Source organism: Amblyomma mixtum, chromosome 9 (assembly GCF_055824585.1).
Source record: "Amblyomma mixtum isolate Tamu chromosome 9, ASM5582458v1, whole genome shotgun sequence".
In the NCBI taxonomy this organism is placed as follows: Eukaryota; Metazoa; Arthropoda; class Arachnida; order Ixodida; family Ixodidae; genus Amblyomma; species Amblyomma mixtum.
In genome coordinates, this window is record NC_143020.1 from 6,250,143 (window position 1) to 6,273,800 (window position 23,658).

The 23,658-nt window shown below is 48.3% G+C and overlaps 1 protein-coding gene across 1 annotated transcript; it reads right to left on the minus strand.

Moving 5' to 3' along the window:
- Positions 1 to 18,898: 18,898 nt before the first annotated feature.
- Positions 18,899 to 23,047, minus strand: LOC149328169 (uncharacterized). Its single transcript, XM_089561812.1, has 2 exons — positions 22,749 to 23,047; positions 18,899 to 19,621 (listed from the first exon to the last, which is right to left on the minus strand). The coding sequence occupies exons 1-2, from the start codon at positions 23,031 to 23,033 to the stop codon at positions 18,998 to 19,000; spliced, it is 909 nt and encodes a 302-aa protein (XP_089417938.1). The 5' UTR covers positions 23,034 to 23,047; the 3' UTR covers positions 18,899 to 18,997.
- Between the last annotated feature and the right edge of the window lie 611 nt (positions 23,048 to 23,658).

A 23,658-nucleotide genomic window follows, 5' to 3' on the forward strand; every position in this document is an offset into this window, starting at 1 on the left:
GTGAACTTATTTATATGCTTCACGCTTCATTTTGTTGAGTGCCATATTTGGTATACACTGCGCATTAGAAACCTGTCAGTGCAAAAACTGGAATATATCATAACAGCTTCTGTTGAACTCAGTTGGCACGGGACGTTTCGGTACCGCATGCTGTCAAGAATAGGACAAGTTTACACATTCCATCAAGACGCATGCCAGTTTCCAGGTTTCATTACGGGCAGGCTTGAATTTTGTCTTTCGGAGCATAAATTCTAGCGACCTAAAGTACCCGAGCATGGCAGCGTGTTAATGTTCACTCTTCCTTCGTTTCTCGGCGTTCCAGTACCAAATGCGTGGAGTGGTACTTCAGGAACAGCACATGCCCCAGCAACCCGAGCGGGCGTCACCAGAACCGGGATGAGAACGAGTGCATCGCAAACTGCGTGAACCGCCGCGCACCCTTACCGGGCTGCTTTCCAGAAGGGCCCGGCGAAGTCTGTCCTCATGATATCTTCAACGACCCCTACTTCGTGCACGTCCATTCTGACGGAGTGAGGCGGTGCCACAAGTCGGAGTTCCAGCATCTCAAGGAGCACCGTTGCGTCAACGAAAGCAAAAGGTAGTTTCATATCTCCTCTACACACAGCGCTGCTCTATGCCAAAAAGGATATCCATACTCTAAAGCATATAAACGCATTTTTTACATCCACTTCGCACACGCGATAGCGTATTCAGCTCGTTCGGTCGGAAAGCTGACGGCGTAGTTGTGGTCTGCACCGCGGGTCGGAAATAATTGGGGGCTGCGTAAAAAAAAGTCGAACTATGGTAATTTGTGGTTCTAGTGATTGATGTTCATTGCTGTGTGAGAGGGGGTGAGGAGTTAATGAAATCTTTGTAATTGACTCAATAATTAAAGAAAGAAAAAAGAAAAAAATGGAAACGGGGGGTGAAATGTAGGAAAGCTTAGGGTGTGTAATTAAGGAAGTGATTATTTGAAACAAAACAAAAAGCGAAAAATGCCTTCAAAGGTATCAAACTGCTGAAAATGGATAGCCTAACCCAATACCTTATCGCGTCATACCCTTAAGGCGGAGCTTAAACGTCCTCTCCAATCTTTTATTCAGCTTATCTGGAAACTTGGTGTTTCTAAATCAGGCGAAGTGATATTCGAGTTAACATTTCCTTTCCGTTCGCCACGAGTTTCTCTGCGAGTTGGTTAAATTTTTACGCCCAAAAGCATTTCCGGCTGTCGGTTATTATCATCCAGGGCAAGGCGGTGAGGAAGGAACAAGCGCAGGAAAGGGAGAAAATGCCGCTATCGGTGGCATCTCACACACAATTTCCTTACTCTCAACTTGGCGCCGTCCCAGAGCGCGACAGCCAGAGCCAGTTGCATCTCGGCGTTGTTTACCGCGCCGGTTATTTTTTCGAGAGGCGCGATAAATATTCCAAGATCGCTCCGATGACACGAACTGCGCGGAGCTCCAGTGTGCTTTTGCGGCATCTAGAGCGCGTTCGCGCGATAAGCGCTCAGTTACTCGACATTGCAGCCGTGAATTTACGGCAGCATTGACGCTGAGGATGTTTAGGCTGTCTGCCGAACTTTATTACAAAGAAAAAAAAGGGATAGAAAGGAGGTTTCATTGCTCGACATGAGGATCCATAGCGCACAAAATTGAAGGGACACAACACAAGCGCTTGTGTTGTGTCCCTTCAATTTTGTGCGTTATGGATCCTCATGTTGGCTACCCACTAGCCCGAACCCTGACCCTTTCATTGCTCGTTTTTTTTTGAGTAATCCTAAAGTCATTTGTTTTGCGCGCATTAGAGCTCTGAGTATATTCCCTGTTGTCTACCAGGGCCTGTGTATCAACTTGTCGCAGGCTACTAACAATGCAAGAGCGGGGGCTAGTTGGTGCTTCATACTGATCGATTCGCGCTAAAAGGCACAGGCACACGCTTCGTCCGCTTGTGTTTTCGTGTGTCTGTGCCTTTTAGCGCGAATCGATCAGTAGGTCGCAGACTAGCTATGTACGATACAGTGGGGGGGGGGGGGGGGGGGTCAGATTTTGGAATGTCATGATTTCATTGGCCGCACCACGGTAATAATCAAGCTTGTAAGATTTCACAGCAGGCCTGGCTGGTTGACATGTTTTAATGGCAAACCGTGCGAAAAAAAAAATGTAGGCAACACATGACTAACGATGCTTCGTACTTTGCTCTTCAATTAATGGTGGCGGCATAAAGATACATGGGCTATTTAAGTTGGAAAGACGGCAGCCGTTTCGAGCTGACTCTGCAAGTACAGGTATAAAGTAACAATTCATGCAGGTGAATTAGATGCATATTCTCTGTTCTTTCACTGAGGAGCAGATCACGTCTCAATAAAGTTAGAAATTGAACTCCTCCCGGCTTTATTTTTTATGAGCTCTAAGTGTTGATGAGCACGATATTTTATCTCTGCTGACCTCTGCTTAAAATACGTGATTCATGGATTACGGAGACAGAGAAAACAAAAACACAATTGATTTCACAAATTACTCCACTTTTTCCTTGATTAACGACCATGAAACAAGTATTTTAAAAAAATCCACAAAACAACACCACAAAAATTAGTGATTACAAAAACCGAGGGAAGGAAAGATGGCCGAAAGAGGAGATATTTTCAGTTCGGTGAAGTTTTTGGTAGCGACGTGAAACATCCCTGATCGCAGTTAAGGTGTACTCCTGGTGATCCTGCGTTCACCCATTAGTTCCTGCCTGTGCGGACCTTGTGAGATCTCTCCAGCGGTGCTGAAATTTCGCCTTCTGCATTCTCCTTGAGCTTGAAGGATGGCGCCACAATGGTAATATGAAGACGAAGCGATTAACTGGAACATAAAGGACACACAAAAGATAAGAACAGCGCTGTTCGTATCGTTTGCTTGTCTTTTCCGTTCCCGTTGGTCCCACCCTTTTCACATTACTTTCACATTAACCATAAAGCCCAAACAAAAGTTGCTTAGTTTCACAATTCTCACTTCCCTGCATAACATCCATGTTGGTAAAAAAAAGGCTTCGGGATGCTACATGAGCGCACTTTATTAGCAAAGAGCTAAAGCAGCAAAACAGCTTACGTAAAGCAGCACGCAGCTATTCGAAAGCAGATAGATAAGGACGCTGTTCACTCTTAGAATGGAGTACTAATATTTAATTCCACTTTGATTAAATAGCCCAAATTAGCGACTATAATTATTGACATGTGGAAAGTAGTACTTCACCGCAATGAAAGTCCACCTGAAGGTATGCTCTAGGATTTGTATTTTAGCTATTATGTGCATCTGCTTTTCAAGTTAATCGGGTTGAAAACACCAGTAGTGTAAACAACTAATACCTAGTTTTCTTCCAGCAGCATCAATGTATAATGGCTTTTTCCACAGTTTCTCTCGGGCTTATAGTAGACCGATACCCACATAACAGCTCAAGTCGTTATTGATGCTCAGCGAAAGAATGCAATTGCATCTAGCGTACACGCTAGGCTCACTGTTTCCCGAAACGGGAAACATTGCAATCTATCAGGGCGCATTACATTTATATCCATGTGTTTTTTCTTGATTCCCCTACCCTCAAGACCACCTCCAACGCTTTCGCCACCCCTTTCGACCCTCAAGAAATCGGCTGCCACTAATCACGCACCCTTGCCCATCACGCACTTACATCGCCCAGCAGTTGCGTTCCGCCACCAAGCAACCTATCCCCACTCAACGTAAGCGCGGCCACCAATATCCACCTAACACCGCTCACCAGAAGCTCCTACCCACCAACCATCCTTCCACTTCTACCCTGCGAACACCATCACCCACGAGAATCCCGCACAAAACTGGAGCATAGAAGCAACGGCCAAGTTCAATTCAAAGCCGCAACGGTAAGGTGTTCACTCCAGCAGCAAAATTTTATGCGCAAAGACTAACACAGCGGCTCTACATTTCTCTCCCCATATAACCGGAGCTGACACACCTCCCGCCTTAACCCGGCTGGACACAGTAGGAAAGGGCCGACGTCATGTTGCGTAAGATCGTTTCAAACAGTGAAATAGAAAAAGAAAATACAAAACTACCGAGTGATGGTATTTTGATTCTCTTCCCGAAAATGCTTACATCTTGCGACATCTTGCGGGCTTGATTTGCATCTGCGTATTTTTAGATCTTGGCGCAGCACTAACTGTAGCGCGTGCTCTTGCATGAATTATATGTAGGTTCGACACTATGGAAGAGTGCGTGGACGTCTGCGAGAGCAAGGTGAAGCATCCACGCCGCCTGACTGAGCAGCCAATGGGGCTGTATTACAACGGCTCAGAAACGCCAACTGACTTCAAGAAGGACGTAGCAGCTCTCCAGACAGAAACAGCTGAACACCAGACTAGGTGGCACTCGGTGAACACCACGAGACGCTGGACTGACTTCACCAGTGCCTCCCAAGCCCTCAGGAATGAGGCTTCAAAGAACCAGCGAAGCCAGACTTACGCGAACGCCAACTCAAGGCAGATCAATTTCCAGATGACCACGCGAGACGAATATTGATGTGGGGATTTTTTTATGCGCCGCTGCGTGCGCTTTCCCTGCGCATGAATCAATTAAGACTATGAAGCAGGAAAAAGGAGATGGGAGGGGGGTGGGGGGGGGGGGGGTGGATTCCAGCGCACTCTGACTTTTTGCGTCGGGTATTTTTTTAAGTGCTACGTATTGAACTCCGCCGATGCCCAATGACCCAACACAAGAAGACAGCGCCCGCATGCTTATGAGTAGGCAACAATTTTATACAATCGGTGTAAACAGACTATCAGTAGGTTCCCAAGGGAAACATTTCACATAAAACCGAGCTAAAGGGGAGCTATTGTCGCATTTGACTGACCATATCAAGCAACAAAATACCAATCTTAAAGTGTTGACCAAATATTTCTTAGAGAACTGGACAGAAACACTAATTAAAGTGTGTGACTAGAATGCGTTTGTATCTTTGCCGCCTATAGACTAGCGGCCATGCATTGGTATGCCGCGCATTGGTCTTTGCATGGGGCCCTAATTACGTCTGCAGGAATTCTGTTTTAAAGGAGCTACCCTGCAAGTTCTGGCGCTTTATTTATTATTGTCAAATGATGCTGCTTTCACCACATTGTTGCTTTATTATGCCGTCGAGAATTTCACGCACTATAATCATAGCTATGCTTCCAAACTACAATAGACTTGCACATTTTTTACCGTAAAGTTATAAAATCGATCAGCCTCATCCGAGGACAAAAATCGGCACAGGTTTTTAGAAAAATGTGCCTACTAATCTGTATGCTTTCAGTGGTTGATACATAATGAAGGATGAACGAAATAATTGTTTTTCCAACATCATTAAATCTGCTCATCTCTGGTATCTCGCCGAGCTGTCCGCTTCACTGGCAGTAGCTTCTTTCGTTCACATTTGGCGCAGTGATCAGCATCACAAATGTCGGAGGCAGCCGTGGACGTGTGCTCGGATAGTGATTGTAGTCCGTGATAAAAACACCTCGGGCGAAGATTGCACATACCCGACAGAAGACGTACTAAAAATAGCAGACAGAAGTGAAAAACCTATGTGCTTGCGACGGGTAGTGCTTGTGTTATTTTTTTAATTTTCTGGACATTATTTTCTGCGTTTCGTCTTGTGTAACTTTAGCCCGTGGTTATCAGTGCGAGAACATAACCCAATCCGAATATGTGCCATCGCTTTAGAGGCAACAACATCTGCATTATGTTCAGGAATTTATGGGCCGGACAAAAACTAGGACCTCTCATGGTAGAGGCCACAGAATCTGTTGCAGAAACGACCCTAACATAAACTGCATATGGATGCATGGCGGGTTCCATCCAGAGGAACAGACAAAGGATAAAAGCTCTTAGTGCAGCCCCGCCGCGGTGGCTCAGTGGTTACGGCGCTCGGCTGCTGACCCGAAAGACGCGGGTTCGATTCCGGCCGCGGCGGCCGAATTTCGATGAAGGCGAGATTCTAGAGGCCCGTGTACTGTGCGATGTCAGTGCACGTTAAAGAACCCCAGGTGGTCGAAATTTCTGGACCCCTTCACCACGGCGTCCCTCATAGCCTGAGTTGCTTTGGGACGTTAAACCCCAATAAACCAAACCAAACGAAAAGCTCTTAGTGCGAAAGCATTACATCAGTAGCGCCACCCTGGTGGCTTAGTGGTTATGGCGCTCGGCTGCTGACGCGAAATACGCGGATTCGATCTCGGCCAGGGCGGTCGAATTTCAATGAAGGCGAAACTCTAGAGGCCCGTCTACTGTGCGATGTCAGTGCACGTTAAAGAACCCCAGGGGGTCTAAATTTCCGGAGCCCTTCACTACGGCGTCCCTCATAGCCTTAGTTGCTTTGGGACGTTAAACCCCCATAAACCAAAGAACGCATAAAGTACTTAGCCAGCAATTGTGAAAAAGCCAATGACTTCTTAGAGCATCTCATATGCCTACAGAAATGAGATAAGTATTATTGTTGTTAGTGGCTAGCCGCGGCATCTGCCACCGAGACCGGACGCACCTGAGCTGCGCTAGCGGAAATAAATGGACGGAGACGACAGGGAGAGAAAAAGAAAGGGTGGAATAGAAAATTTGGCTTATGGGGGGTTTAACTTCCCAAAACGACTCACCACAACCTTTCTTTTAAAGTGCTTCCATCAATCGCATCAAACAGATAAAAAAAAAACGACGGAATTCACCAATCGCCAGCTTCATCGGCCCAGATTTCACCACCCACTGATCTGTGAAGGTGAGCGCCGCACGCTATCAGTTTTTGGCCCGACTACGCCACTTTTTCGGGCACCCACGGCCCCCCATTATTCCCTCTGTGACCGCTTCGCCTGAGCTAGGCCTCGCTCCGCTGGGAGTTAGGCCTACTCCGACGGACGCTTCCGCCACCAACGCCAGCATAGAGGTGCAGGTGCAGGGAGAAGTTATTAACCCCCGCGACTATGAGCCAAGGGACTGGACTCACATCCTTGGTGTGGCTGCCCGCGCCAAGGACGTTCGTTCAGCAACCCAAAGCCAGGAGCCCGCAGGCTCTGCTACCAGTACCCCCAAGCCTGCATGCCCTGACAAGTCGGCGCACCTGAAAGCAACGCGCTCAGCTGCGCAGCGTTCGCGGCAGCAGCCCCCGCTTCCTGCTGCGGACTACAAGGGCGGTTTTAGATCAAGAGGCGGGCTACAGCTGGACCTGCTTCCACCCAGACTACTACGGGAGGCCATCTTCCAAGCGGCGTCCCAGCTTCACGAACCAGCGCGTAAACAAATCAGGGTACACCCGGTCAACAATACCTGCACCGGAAGCACGCCCCTAATAGATGACGCGCTCGCTCTGGTTCGAGTAACCACCATCACAATCCAGGGCAAGGAATTCGCCATCGCACCTTACAGTGCACCGACGGACGGAGCAGCACGCGGAGTCATCTCTAATGCGTACTGGAATGAGACCCCGACAGAGATCCTACAAGACCTGATAAACGGCAACCCAGACGCCCTCATCGTGGACGCCCGACGAATGGGCTCCACGTGTTCCATCTTAATAACTTTCCGGGCTGGACCTGTCCCACGCGCCGGTCTGTATGGAGGAGCCCTCCACAGATGTACACCGCACCGAGGGCATATAGACACCAGCACGAACTGCCGCGTCCCAGGCCACCGGGCGGATGTGTGTGTTCAGCCAAGATCAAATAAGTGCCCCCGCTGCGGCCAGTCCCATCCCAAAGATGATGTGCCCTCATGCACCCAAGCTTTATTCTCTGCGGAGGCCCTCATATGACCGGCACCGGGAACTGCAAGGCACGGGGCCGTAAACTAGCGTCCCCGAGGAACGCTCTCTCTCCTCCGAATACATCGCAGCTTTCCCGCTGCGATCAACCAAGAACAGCTAGCGGACGCAGCTCGACGGCTTCCCGGTCACATTCCACAGCCCTGGAGAATGGCATTAAGACCGCTTCGCGTCTCACCTGGGCTGACCGCGTTTCCGGCAAAACCACCCGTCAACCCCCACCACCCCAGTCCTCCCAGGCAGAATCGAGAGACCAGGAAATCAAGGCCTTGCGTGACGAGGCAAGCCGCCTTTCCTCCCTTCTAATCACCCCCTCCCCCTCCATGCCCTCTCAACCCGCACCCCCTCTCATTAACCCGACTTCGTAATCCACAAACACTTCGAGCACCCCTCCTGCAAAGAAGCAGCGCACCTCAGATGCCACACCCCCTCCCGTGCCCTCAGAAATAGACGCTAAATTAATAGCCCTCGAAGCCAAATTTGACCGCAAACTCAAAGAGCTAGACGCCCGCCTCGAGGCCAAATTCAGTCACCTTGCCGCCACCCTCACCCAAAAACATGAGCAGCGTATGGACGCTATGCTTACCAAGATGTTGTAACCATTGGAAAATAATCTTACCCATTGCTTCACCCAGGTTCAAACACCCTCCACTACCCCCATCCTACCTCCACAAGCACAAGCCACCTTTCCTGAGCAACATATACCAATTGACACCCGTCTTACTACCATCCTCAATCCCCCTACTATCCAATATGGCGAGGGGGAGCACTAATCATCTCCCCATTTTAACTTGGACCTGCCGCGGCTTCCGGGCCAAGCGCGCCCCTCTGCAACAATTTCTTCCTACCATCACACCCACGCCCCACATACTTCTGCTCCAGGAGGCTGCACACCGGGCAACCCTCCCCAGCTACACATCTACACATTCAGATACCACTAACACACCCAGGGCGTCCACACTCGTCCACCGCAGCCTCACATACAAAACTCATCACATCACGTCTGAGACGCACTGCGTGATCACTGAACTTATACATCACACACATTCACTTCCTTCTATATTTAGAGCAAACATATACCACCCCCCTCCCAACCGATGGCCTCGCTAGAATCACTTCTGCGAGACCTACATCATCTAGCGGGGAAACATCCCCTGCTCATGGGTGGGGACTTCAACAGTCAGCATACTGACTGGGGATACAGAACCACGACACATCGAGGTCGCAGGCTCTGGCTGCTCCTGCAGAACCTCCAACTCACTGTGCACAACATGTTGCAGACGCCTACGCGGTACGGCAACAGTGACAGCATGGACACCAGTCCGGACCTGACGCTGAGCCGCTACATCCGCGGTGTTACGTGGAACAGAACACAACATACACTGGGCAGTGATCATTACATTCTATAAATCACTGTCTCATACAAACTACCCCGTCACGCAAATACAACACACAAACTCATTAACTGGGATGTCTTTCGCGCTGTAAGCACCGCCCTAGCAGACACTCCCATCGCAGACATCGACGCATGGGTGCAATCACTCACGCATGACGCTCACCACAACACGCGACACATTGAAACTACAGCCGAAACCCCTACACACGACACACGCCTAGCCCACCTCTGGGAGGCTTATCACAGCCTCCTGGAATGCTAGAAAGGGAACAAACTTAACAGGACACTGAAAAAGCGGCTGGCCGCACTGCAGACACAAATCCAACAACACTCTGAGGAGCTCTGCCGGTCCAACTGGGGACAGATATGTGACGGCATCGCAGGACACCTGTCCAGCAAACGCGCATGGCAACTCCTCCGATACCTCATTGACACCCCACACACCAAATCAGCAACAAAACACCACGTGACACGCCTCACACACGAACACATTGACGATCCCGACACCCTCCTAGACGCACACACTTCCAACCATGTACACCTCGCCAGGCGCCTCCACACCTGTACCCCACTACACAGAACAAGCAAATCCCACACTCGACACCGACATCACGGAGACAGAAGTCAGAGCGGCGCGCCTGATTCTCCGCGCCAACTCAGCATCCGGTGCTGACCAAATCAGAAACTCCATGCTCCTTAATCTGGACGACCGATCGATCGCCCAGATTACGAAATACTTCAACCAGTGCTGGAGGGAGGGCAGCCTCCCGCAGTCGTGGCGCCACGCGAAGGTAATATTCATACCCAAACCCAACAAACCACTTACCATCCAGAACCTTCGCCCGATTTCGCTAACCTCATGCCTCGGGAAGCTCCTCGAGCATGTTCTGTTAGCGAGACTCACAAGTCACATGGCGGACAACAATCTTTACCCGCATAGCATGGTGAGATTCCTCCCCCATCTATCCGCACAGGACGCCATGCTGCAACTCACTCACGAACTTTTTGACCCGGTTCTTCCAGGTCACACCAAGGCAGTCTTAGCTTTGGATCTTTCCAAAGCTTTTGATCGCATTGAACATCAGGGGATCATGACTGCCCTATCCCCATTGAATGTGGGTGTGCGCACGTATGCCTGCATTCAAGCATTCCTCACTGACCGCACAGCTGATACACTTCGGCCCTTTATCTTCCCCCTCCTACACGCTTCGGAGTATCGGCACCCCTCAAGGGTCCGTCCTTTCTCCCTTTCTCTTTAAGATTACCCTCATCCCCCACGGCCGAAAATTGGCGAATATTCCCCACCTGAAGCACACTCTTTACGCCGACGATATCACCCTGTGGATCACCCACAGCAGTGAGAGCGGCATAGAGATTACCTTACAGGAAGCATCCACACTCACCCAAAATTACGCACGGACCATCGGACTGTCTTGCTCCCCAGAGAAGTCCGAACTGCTCCTCATCCGTCCTAAGAAGCACCGCTGTCCCCGCTCCCCCATTGTCATTGAACTGAATGGTGACCCGGTACCTGAGGCTGGCACCATCCGTGTATTGGGCCTGCACATCCAGAACGATGGCAAAAACACCACTACCCTCAAGAAACTCAAGCAGGTTGTAAGCGCGATATCGCACCTCATCCGCAGGGTTTCGGGACGACATAGAGGCATGAAGGAGCGCGACCTATGTCGCCTCATTCACGCCTTTGTCCTCAGCCGAGTGCTGTACACTACCGCATACTTACAACTATCCAAACATGACATAAATGCTTTGGATGCTTTGATTGGCAAGGCATTCAAGGTAGCACTTCATCTTCCCCTTAACACAACCACAGAAAGATTACTAGGCCTGGGCCTCCACAATACGATCGGGGAACTGGTGGAGGCCCACCGACAGGCCCAATACATCAGGCTCACACAAACCTCCACAGGTCGGTATATCCTGGACTCCCTCGGAATCAGAATAGTACCGGCCAACGACCCAACCCTCCTCGCCATCCCACGACCCCTTCCTCAGGAGATCCTCATCACGCCGCTCCCGAGGAATATGCACCCGTCCTACCATGAGCAGCGCTGCAGAGCCCGTGCGAAGGCACTCCATCGAGCGTACGGCCCCGAGCCGGACGCCATATGGGTGGACGCTGCCTGCACGGGTGATGAAGCGACAGCAGCTGTGGTGGACTCCTCTTTATCCGTCCTCCTCACACTACCTCTCCCTCCAGACACCTCCCCAGAAGCTGCAGAGGAAGCCGCCATTGCACTTGCTATCACCCGCTCGGAAGCCCGGTACATTTTGAGTGATTCTAAAACTGCGATTCTAAATTTTGCTCAAGATCGAGTCCATGTCCCTGCTTTTGGCATACTGGACTCGCCCGATGCACCCCGGCCCCGCCAAGTGGACCTGATATGGGTGCCTGCACACTCCGGGAATCCCGGAAACGAGGCCGCCAACCTTTTAGCCGCAGGTTCTTTAAACCGGGCTCAGGTGCCCTCGGATCGGGGATTCATGAAGGAGCGCATGCACTCATTCAGCGAGCTGACGCAGGCCTACAGAGCCTCATGCCAGCTCTACCCCCCGCCCCACCCCTCCCTAGATAACAAACAAGCAACGCTCTGGCGCAGACTACAGACACACTCTCTTCCCTCACCCCTTACCCTAGCCAACTATCATCTCTCCTTCCCCACTCCGGCATGCGCCCTATGCCCAGAACCCTTCGCCTCTTCCCTCCACATCCTTTCCCTCTGCCCGGCGGACTCTCCCTCGCGCGACCTAGAGAACCTGAAGACCTGGGAGGACTGGGAGACCCTGCTGCGCTCGGAGGACCCGGCCGTGCAGACCATCGCCACCGGCCGGGCTGCCAGTGTTATGGATCTTAGGAACTTAAACACTTGAGTGCAGTGGGGTCGTGCTGGGACCCTGGGGCGTGCCCGGAATTCCTTGTACAATAAAGTTTTTTCTCTCTCTCTCCCTAGAAAAACAATGGCGAAAGCTTTTTACGATTACAAAAACGCCACTAAAACAAAAATACCCGACTACCGTCGGGTGACCTGCGGTTATAGTGATTATCATAGCTAAATCTTACATTATCTAAAAAATTAGCGTTCTTAAACGGTTTCGAGGTCAAAAATGCCTTTGTCCTGAATTTTTGGGGTATGCAAACATGAATGCCTCTCGTCACCAATAAAATTGAACACTTTGCTCTTTGAAAATAGGTCGATATTAAGAGCGGGAATTATTTCTACTGTTCTCACATGTTCAAGTAAACTGCACAAACTGATGTCCAGGCCATCAGCTTATGGACAAATCACGTAATCGAAATGGACACGCGTAAGCGCTATAGCAGTCCTTTCCTTGAAAAATTATATTTAATGAACTTGCTTTTTGCTATATTGGCAAATTAGTAATGAGTAGATAAAGGATAAGCTTTAGTCACCTCTGCCGAAGGAAACGGTCAGTTTGGTGTACTTTTGAATGATTTCCTTAAACAACAAATTGGCTCACTGAACTTTCGTTATCAGTGAATCTAAATTCGTCTTCTGCCCCTTGTATGCCCTAAAGGTGCGGAGGAAAATTGTTATTATGCAGTAAAATAGCGCAAAGGAAGAAGTACTAGTTACGGTTCAAAAATCAGATCAAGAATATTGCTACTGTAACGTTCTTTCCACCAATTAACCTTACAGAGTGAAAATGTAATCAGCTGACGTTTCCGTGTATCCCACGGAGGAATGATTTCGTCAAGAAAACAGAACAAAATTTATTTTGATCTAAGTTATGCCATACATAACTACTGTTCTGACCAATATTTACGTGGCCAAGACCAACCGAAGGGACGGCCTACCGTTTTTTGCACAGCAGTATCAACGCCACAATTTGTATGGCGTTTTGTAGCCACTATAGTTTCGCATACCGAACAATGTCGAGTGTTCGCTGAACCAACGGCAGGCAAACTCAACCGAATCTCGCTGCGCTTCAGATCTACGCGCTCAATCCGCGCGCCTATAACTTCTTCCAGCAATGAAAGAAATGAAATGAAGCTTCAGGTTGTATTTCTTCTAAAGTGAGCCAATTATCCTTAGACTATCGTTTTCCTAAATCTCTTTACTACATGATACAAACTTTGACGCACCTTTCGGTAGCAGCACAGCTCTCAGCACCAACTTCCAGGACGGTTTCTTTAACAAGACTGCAGTATTTCGACTGCTCAAGTAAACTGCGCAGCGGCCGCGTTCAAACCCTGTTAGGCATCAGGGTGTAAAACGTAGCACCTAAAGCCAGTTGGGGTACTGTTTTATGTGCAGTGCTCGAAGCACCAAATTCCAAATCATTTGATAGCCATCATGAGTGTGTGGACTTCAAGGTTCACCTGAAATACACACGGTACGTTCTCTAGTGCCGTCCTTATACTCCTAATACGTCTGGCACACGCCGCTGGAGTTGTTTTCGGGTACGATGTGAAAGCGGGTGTGTTCAGTTGGTGCCTATTACAACCCAGGCGCGGTATCAGTTGATAATGTGGTAGGTCCGCGAAATGAGCGCATGCAATGAACGACACACTGGGCGATCGTATGATCGTATATTTCGTACGGTGTATTCCGGCTCGCACTGTGACTGCTCCGCGAAAATACTTGTCGGAGAATGAAGACATTTACAACTCACCCATAGCAGCAGCTGGGCCCTGACATCTTAATGCAGGCCGGACGGCGAGACACTCTTGTTGTTGTCCTCTAGATAATGGCGCGTACCCACTGCGGGGGATTGGCCGAGACACAGGCGGCAACTGATAGGTGCACAAAATGTTAAACAAGAAAATAATGGTGGTGAAAAATAAAATAATTATGATAATAATAGCAATTAGGAAATAAATGAAAGGTTCTCAGATGTGTAATTGAAATAGGCTAAACAAATGCTGTGAGATCGGTGACTGAAATAGAGAACGGGGCTAAATATTCCACGTGTCAGAAAGCTTTCGTTCCAGAGAAATATTGATAATGAGAAAGAGCAGAGCTTAAGACGGCAGCCGTTTAGTGTCTGTAAGGAAATTTTGCATGGCGGAGAGCACACTCCAGTTGCTGTGCCCAAGGGAGGAAGCGCCAAGAGACAGAGCAACCCCGGCTGACAGACTTAGACCAAGCTGTCGTAACGGAAGCTCCAGCAGGCGGCTCCGTAAAGATGAGAAACGGCGGCAGGTCAACAAGAAATGATCTATCGTTTCGGGTTCTCCGCAGAACGGGCACAATGGGGAGACCGCCAGACCAGATCTATAAAGGTAGAAGTTTAAGTGAGGCACGCGACAACGTAGACGCGTGAAGGAAACCTCAAGCTTGCGTGATCGCCATCCTTTACTGCACCACGGGTAAAGGAGATGCCGGAATTCAGGAGAGGAGGTCAGAGCTGATGCTGCGAATTCTTTCAAGAGCAGATACCTGCGAAACCTGGCCGCCGTAATATATGCGCTGGGTGGAAGCACAGATACGACTGGGCCTTCAAGAGATGTCTTCTTCCACAGCTTCTCGGCACTTCTTCTCTCCCAGACAGCCGAATCGGCATGCACGTGTGTTCCCACGTGGTTCCTTGCCAATTCTTTTGCGCGCAAGTAAGTATTAAAAATACATTTCATTTTTGAAATACGTGCAAGGTTAACGTTTGGGTATTAAAAATATCGCGGAAAACTGATTTGCTTATCCTCTTGCATGTCCTAGAGGTAATACGATGTAAACCTGCCCTTATTATTTTTCACTATTAGCGCCATGACTGCGACGTTCACCGTGAGATCAATTTAATATCCCCGAACCACACATCGGAGCGGCAATTCATGTTGGCCTCTGGCAAGCAATTTGCAACAACGCTTTCTATTGCTTAGCTTTCTTGGTCCATTTATCATTGCAGCCTAAGCCTGAGACAACAAGACCAATAAAAACAATGCTTCTTGGCGGTTGCGTTGTCAAAGGAAAGCGCGGGCCAGAAAAGGGGCAAAATAAAGGAAAGAAAACGGAAAAGCAATATTATCGGCCCCTCCTGTTTGTGCAGTCGTTATAGGAGCCGCAACTTTCCGGCTGCCTGGCATGCCGCTTAGAGTTGTCCCGTAATAACTTTATTCTCCTAGTCTGTGCTTTCTTCGCCGTCGTCTCCGTTCTCGTGGTTTCACAGCAGTATGAAATACCTGTGTTCAGCAGAAAGGAATCTGTGGAGATGGGGAGGGTAGACATGTGGCGAACGTGAGCTGTGTGTTTCCGTACATGGGAAGCTGAGACAGGTGGCATGATATGACAGGTTGGATTGATCTTGAAAGAATAAGAAAAATCAATTGGTAGAGCTGCTAGGTACAACAAAACAAGGGAAAGCGACAAGAAAAAAATAGGGTTCGGGGAAACGGCGAAAGGCAGGCAGATAAGCAAATGAGTGCGAAAGCGAAGGGTTCGTCAGAAACTGTAACCAGAGGTGGTGAGCACAATTTAATGTAGGTAAGAATAAACGATAAGAAAAAAATAGATTGAGGAATGCTTCAGTAATGAATCCTATGTTTTGGACAAGCGAAGGAAGACAGTCCCATGGATGAAGAACGTTTGACGTCGTTAGCGTGCTCTACCCCGCTTGAATGGATTCTTAATGTTTACAAATCCTGAAGAGTAACGAATCTATTTTCATGTCACAAAACACACCGTGGCCACTGAGACATGCAGTTCAAGGTTGGAGAACTACGTTCTGATATTAAAGATATCTATTTCTTTCTCTTTATTGAGAATCAACGCAGTGTGAAAATTTCGCCTTTACCTTCAGTGGAGTACAATCGCCGCGGCTAGGAACCGGATCGTGACCTAAAACAACATAATATATGTACCGAACCACCACAAAGCACTACCTAAAATTGAAAATCCGACCATTTAAAAGCAGTAGGGATTTTATTAGCTAAATAATTGAGAAAATAGCCCGACCTGTAGTATAATACAATATCTATAGCGGGCGCTTCTTTTTGAAGAATGTGACATTAATGAATCTTTAGCTCAACGTATTGTGGACAAAGTTGCTGCCAGTACGAAACTTTTGAATACAAGGATAATTTTTCTTGTAACTCGCGCGACCAGGCTCTACGGCCAGTAAAGAAACATATAGGTCTGCAGCACCCAACAAATGATGGAAGTCAATAAACATCAAAAGCAAGGAGCATAGAGCAAAATTTGTATATATTGTTACGGGGTAGTTCCGCTTGGGTTTGCAGAGAGCGGGCACGGAGGACAGGTCTTTCAAACCACAGGCGTTTACTGCAGGCACCAGCCGACACTGCTCGACCGTCGTCTTCTTCACAAACTCACGAGCTTGGTCTTCTTCCTTCCTTATGCGCATATCAGTGCATGCACCGCGTAATGTAACAATATAATTGTTATTTCATTTCTGTTGTCCATTAAGGTGAGACTAATAAAGTGATTATTTTATCACTTACAGATAATTTATTAGAAAGAAGATGAAGCACCAACCGTATGCCACCTGTCGGATCCGAACTCACGACCTCCTAATTTCTCATCCTGTGCTCTACCAACTGAGCTAAGAAGACGGCTGTCCAATCTTCTTTAAGGAGTAATTAGGCAGCGTGTAACCTAGCCCTGAGAGTGTTCACCGGCATCACCTTCTTGCAAAGCCACGGACGCAGTACGTCCTGTTTTACCGCGAGGAGGACTTGGAACGTCATCGAACGGAGGGCGGAAGCTGAGCTAGAATCCCCTTATGCTACCCACGGCATCGAGACTGCCAGAACAGAGGCCCTCGTTAAGCTATTGGACCAAACAAGGGATGGAAATTGAGGGGCTCGTTATGACATACATAAAGGAAGCCAACGGTCAATGAAACCGAACTGCATCAGGATAAGTTTGCTTCTTTATTTATTTATTTGATTATTTTATTTATTGCCTTATTTATTTGCTATTTCATTCATTTATTCGTAAGCGTAATAAAAGTGTCCACACTTAGTGTCCACCAAGTAACTCGGGTAAGCTCGAGTATGTGCGCAGAAGCGCCTCGTAAGCTGTAGCCAAGGGGAGGAAGCACGGGTGAGCACAGCTGGTAACTCAAGTAAGCTCGGGTCATTTCGGAGGAGCGTCACACCAGCTGCGCGAGAAGTTGTTCGGGAAGAGAAACATGGGTTGTGCACTCCATGCTCCACTGCGCTGGTAGCGGTATATAAGGAGTCGCCGCCATCTTTGAATGTTAGGTAGAGAATGGCCAATTCTGCATATATAGACATTAACCCTCGGAGCTCCGAGTGACGCGCTTTAGTGGCCAACGCGATCTTAGTTACACAAAGGCGCAGATTACCACAGATACAATCAACCACAAACGCACTAACGGGAACAGCAGTAGTGTACAATGCCTTTGCATTCGTAGCACGTCGGGAAAGTTAGGTGCCCCCGGTAGTTTTTTACATTTCCTGCGGCGCCGTGAAGGTATAACTTTAGGGGGGTGCCATATGAACACAAGTCGAAAATAAGGAATGCTCTAAACAGTTGTACAAAATAAAATGAACGGCGGGAAAAAAAGAGAGAGTCGACTGTGCATTCACACCCGTCAGAGTTCTTACAAAAAATAAATAAACGAAAGCAGAAAAAGCTAGGAAGAGCAGCTGATCACTGAGCATGTCACAAGTCCGAGAGCAGAGCTCGGAATATTGCGTCGAACTGGCATTCCACAGCCTGGTGGGCAGCTTGTTTCATTCACTCCGGAAGTACCAAATAGGCCCCTTTGAACTTTAAAGCATGGCAAAAATATAGGCTTCCGGGAAAATATTCTGAAACTAGCATTCGCGAGAGCTATAGTTCTATAAATTTATTTCACAGCTGCAAATTTATATATAATTTCCGAACGGAAAATCGAAAGCTTACTGAGCAGGCAAAAACACGTGCGAAAGGTGGAAACAATCTTAAACTGTGCAAGCTGCTAAAATGTTAAGAATGTAAGCGTCATATAATTTAGAGGGCTAACTATGGAGTGCTCAAAAGCCAGATGATAGTATGAATCATAGAAGCTCAAATTAGGAGAAGCTGGGTGCTATTAAAAGAAGGCACCCGATGGGCTAATCAAGGAACGAGGCAGTTTTTGAAGCACATTTTATTCATGGTATTAGAGCGCGTCGCGTAACAGAACTTCACACGTATAGGAATGAACATACTTTGACAATATGAGGCACACAGAAAAACTAAAACCTGACGTCCGCATGTGCGACTGGAAGGTAAGAATTATTCGAAAACAAAGGCACTATAACACACAGCCCTGAATTACTTGTCAACAATAAATTTAAACCCTATGAAACCTGGCTTTCTTCATGCGCTCGTTATGGGAGCAGCTCATACTTTATCCGAAGCTTATTGTCCTCCACGTAGCCTTGGTTGTTAAGATCTGCTACGTCGAGCGACTGTTTACTCCGGCAAGCTGTCGACCCGCTTTCTTCAGCGGGTCTACGGTAATACTCATGAGAACGGGTAGTTTTCTCTTGAAACACCCGTTCTTCCCCTTGTTTGGGATGAATCACGGCCAGCTTGATTGTTTGCTCGGATGGCCAGTCAATTGCACCGTCCATCTCACCGCTGTGCAAGCGCAACGTCGCGTCAAGTCTCAGAGCTTCATCCTCTTTCCTGAACTCGACGCCAGGCGTCACAGAGTAGCCACACAGGTATACCTTCTCGCTCTCATACACAGCGCTGCCATGCCTCATCGCGGCTCGGTAAAGTGATCGTACATTTTCCACAAAAAACACGCACTTCGCTATTCCTAGTTCGATTAGTCGCTAGATAGTTTTCATGCAATAGAGAGCTTCTACGCAGCGGCTTTTACTTCTGTGATTGCAGATGCTATCTGTCTGAAGCTATCTCGACTTTGCCTAGCTGCATTAGCCCCTTCATCCTTCAGCGTTCGCTGCAACCTGGTTACGCTTTCAGAAAGGTTTTGAACTGTGCGTACGGCTGCTGACAAACACTCGTTGGCACTCTCAATATGTGCAGTGATTTCGCGCTCACTTGGCACCTCAGTGCCGTGAATACGCCTCACCCCAACTGACAATTCTTGTCTAACGGTTTCCCTTAAACTGTTCAGGCTATGACAGATTTCGTTTAGCCGATCACCGTAAGACTGAATATCCGCGACTATTCGCCCAAGGAATTCCTTCACCTCATCTACTTTCCTTTCGAAAGTTGCGCTGAACGAAGCAGGGAAACCATTCTCGCAGTCGCGCTCCGATTGCCCATCGCTATCAGGTGTGGGAGATAACGCAGGGTTGCACAGTCCGGATTTCGCATGCGCGATCACGCCGGAGCAAGGAACTTCGTCAGTGCACATGGGACACGATATGCTGTGGTGTCCACATTCAAGGCGGAAGTGACGGGTGATCATCGAGGCGTCCGTCAGGTGCTGGCAGCCATTTTCCGCGTTCCAGCACTGCACCTGCAATCAAAAAGCAGCTATCATTTGCAGAGCAATAATAATTATATCTCTAGAACACGGTGAAGGTGTTGCCACTTCATGGAATAGTGTTAGAGGCTACGAATGGATGGTTTAGGGGGGTTTAACTTCCCAAAGCGACTCAGATTATGAGTTAGGCAGTAGTGGAGGGCTCCGGATAATTTCGACCACTTGGGGTTCTTTAAAGTGCACATGCATCTTACTCTAAACATGCATGTAGTATTTAGCCTCCATAGAAATGCTACCACCTCGCAGGGATTGAACCGGCGTCTTTCGGGACAGCAGCCGAAAGACATAACCATTGAGCCACCGCGGCGTTACATCAGGTATCAAGGTTTTTAATCAGGCTCAGGAAAGCTACTGTGGCGGTTTCCTGACTGCTACTCTGTACCGCTTGGACTCGCGTCCTTTAACAGAGTCCAACGTTCTGGGGCCTTGGGCACAACCTTCCTCACAAAGGAAAGCGGTGAAAGCGCTCCTGAGATTCTTCAGAGACTCGGGGTTGTATTGCCGCCTATAATCTTTAAGTTTTCAGTGAGCGCCCTCTGTCCCAGTGACATGGTGGTCGCTGGACACTTAGAAAACTCATTTCATTGCCACTCTTTTTCCTTTTTTCCCCTTTGTTCCCTTCCCCAGGTGTAGGGTAGCCAACTGGGCATCGCCTGGTTAACCTCCCTGCCTTTCCGTCCATTTCTCTCTCTCTCTCTAGGGTCGACCTCTCCACCTTTCCCTCATTAAAATTCCTTTCTCTCTCTCTCTCTCTCTAGGGCACCTACCTTGCCTAGTAATGAAGGCTCTGTTTTATGAAATAAATTTATTTGGTGCCGGCTTGTAAAAGCAATAGCGGCCAGACGGAATGTGTACAGTCCTGAAATTTATAAGCGTGAACTCTGGAGCGCGTGGCAGATAGCCTCGAGCCCTACTGCTGGCGATACGCGGCGGCTGTTTTTAGCAACGTGGTGGAAAGGGTTATGACGTCTTCCCTGCTACCAGCAAGCCGAAGGACGCACCTTCCTTTCCACTTTGTTTATGAAGGCGGCCGTCGCGTATCGTCACGAGTAGGGTTCGAGGCCATCTGCCACGCGCTGCCGTGTTCACGCTCATAAATTTCATGACTGTATGTACAGTCATCTGACTTCGATATTCACGCCTGCTCGCGTTTTATCAGCGTTAATTTCTATGGCTTAGCTGCTTTTGGCCCTCATGCTTCATCCCCTGAGGCTAAGCGTAGACGCACATTTTCGTTTTCATTACCGGTCACAATCAATATCCTAAGTTGTAGCACTGCTGGCCTCTCAAAGAAACAGTGTGGATCGAGGAAAAGAGCAGAGCATGCGAAGAAGGGTTGCTGCGTATGAGAGTGCCAACAATGAGACCTGTTGCGCTGCCACCATCCTGTGACCGTAGGGTATACCAGGCGTTTCGATACTTTGATATGCCACTGTCAGTGGGTGCCCATAGCAGCCGGAAAGGTGTCAGGTGCGAGTTTCGAATGATCCAAGGGTAATTTGTACTCAAGCGCGCGTTCCACTCCTGTTTGTGTTCATTGCACGGCACCTTCAATCATATTTCAGTGTTATGAGCTGCGCAGATTTTGCTGGGTGAAGTAATGCACCGCAACAAAATTTGCATTTATCTTGCAGCAACGCCATCATCGACGCGTGGTTTTTAGAGCTTCGTGTCAAAAGCGTTTTTCTCGGATCTTGCGTGACACGGCATTCTGTTTAAGATATGCATAATGCTGGTTGGTTTGGTTGGTTTATGGGGATTAACGTCCCAGAGCGACTTAGGCTACGAGAGACGCCGTAGTGGAGGGCTCCGGAAATTTCGACCACCTGGGGTTCTGTAACGTGCACTGACATCGCACACTACACGGGCCTCTAGAATTTCTACTCCAAAGAAATTCTAGCCGCCGCGGCCGGGATCGAACCCGCGTCTTTTGGGTCAGCAGCCGAGCACCATAACCGCTGAGCCACCGCGGCGGAGGTAGCGTATATCTAACTGCGTATATCTAACGTATATCTAACTGAATGCTGGGGAAGCCTTTAAAGAAATCTCCAGCCCCATTTCTTGCAAACGCAAAGTGAACCCAGTCATTATCGTTTACGCTCCTTACCTGCTACTGAGCCCTGGAACCGGCGACTAAAATGGTTTTGCACCCAGTGAGATTAGCAGACATATTTTAAGGCGAGAGCCTTTACTGGCGCATACTGTCGACCGTTAGCAGAGGGTGTCACACCTTTGACAGCGTTAACTCGGGAACTAAAAAATATACAAGAAAAAGAATGGTTGCTACGGATATAGAAGGAAAATATGAACCTAGAAGCCACGTTTGATGACTGTAGAACAATCAGTTAATTAATTATAGTCAAAAATGCTAAAATTGCGTCGAAATAGCGCAGACGTCTACATAGCCACGGAAACGGTGTGTCGTCTCATCCACCAGAAGTCGTCACGTCATAGTGAAAATTATCACAGAATGGTCGAAAAACACCGAATTTGGGTGAATTAAGAAGGAAAAATGTGTCATCAAGCATACTTAACACTTAAGATCCCCCAAAGATGTATAATTTGGGTATCAATATAGGCACGGAAACGGTGTGACATCACATACACCAGAAGTTGTCACGGCATAGTGTCCTCGGCTTACGCCTCTTAACAGTTTAGTTGCCAAAGTGTGCTCGCAATTTTTAGTCGCTACCCTTTAAAATTGCCTTACAACCGCAGCTCACAGAAAAGTTCCTAGTGTTATAGTCTAGTTGCTTGAAGAGTCTCCGTGCTCGATTGTTATTTCTACTAGCGCTTCAAACACAGCATTGAGGTTAGTTGGCAGTTGAGATTATTTGCAGATGACAGATGGTCTACGGAGGTGACGAAATGGATTTCATGGAAGGGCAAAAGTGGAAGACGGCGAAACAGTGACATCAGCAGATTAGGTAGTGCAGGTTGCCGAAGCGGGGTGGCATCAGAGTGAAATAAAAAGGGCTATTGAAGACAAGTGTGTGATGCATTGTCCTCCAGTGCGCCTGGTTAGTCTGGTGATGATTACTGCAATTCTTTTATTGTCGCTGCTAAAACAATTAGGCCCTTTCTTTACTTTCTAGCTCACCTTTCTGTTGAGCAGCTCTTCGACAGGGAGGTCGCTCCAGCCCACGTCCTCATCCTGGCACTCGCAGCCGTCGTGAGGGCAGACGCACATACTGTCCAAGGCGTACTGCTCGTAGCAACATTCGCACAGGGTGTGTCCGCACGGAAGCAAAGCTGTCCTGGGCCGCACCAGTCCGCAGGTGTCGCACACACTGTTCTGTGGAAGAAGCTCGACGAACCGCAGCGGCCTCCAGTCGAGTTCCGCGCAGATCCCGACCAGCGTGTACTGATGACTTCGAAGTGGCATCGCTCGACACACAGGCAGGCTGCACACAGGAGTGAATGCGATCGTGTTAACGCACATTAACACTGCCCGCCTATCATCTTTTGTTTCGTCGCGTTCCTATCGCATTCTATCGCGTTTCTATCTCGTGCGCGGCTAGTCGTGCGCGGCTAACCAGTTGTGGGTAATCAATTTGGTGGCTTGAACCACAGGGCTGACGTCACTTTTTTGACAACGACCCATAGCCAAACTTCAAGCTTATTGACTATCTGAGAAGGAAAAGCGCTATCTGGCTAATTATTAGCACCCAAATACATTTATAAAACTAAGTTTAAGTTTCTAGTAGGGTAAAAGTGCGGGCTAGTTGGTGATAGAAGTGACAAGCAAATATATTTTCTTTTTGTTGTTTTTAATCAGTATTTAAGTGCATTTTTCATCCATTAAACGTCAGTTGGAAGTTCAGCGCTTGTGTGTCCTCGTTCTTCGTCGTGTGTCTTGCTGGTTTGTGCTGGCATTTATATGTAAGTTTCTAGAGCTAGGCGCAGAATGAGGTACTCAGAAGAACAGGATTTGATTTTCCTGATGCCTCGCATTAAATGCTAATAGGGATATTCCTCAAAACGTTTGCTTCGTTCAAATTGCCCACGAA

Bases quoted from the DNA above. Each gene is read 5' to 3' on its own strand.
- LOC149328169 (XM_089561812.1), bottom strand. From the start codon at position 23,033: ATGCCACTTCGAAGTCATCAGTACACGCTGGTCGGGATCTGCGCGGAA. The intron at 19,622-22,748 runs GTGAGCTAGAAA...TTTTGATTGCAG, and splicing joins AAGAGCTGCTCAACAGAAAG to GTGCAGTGCTGGAACGCGGA.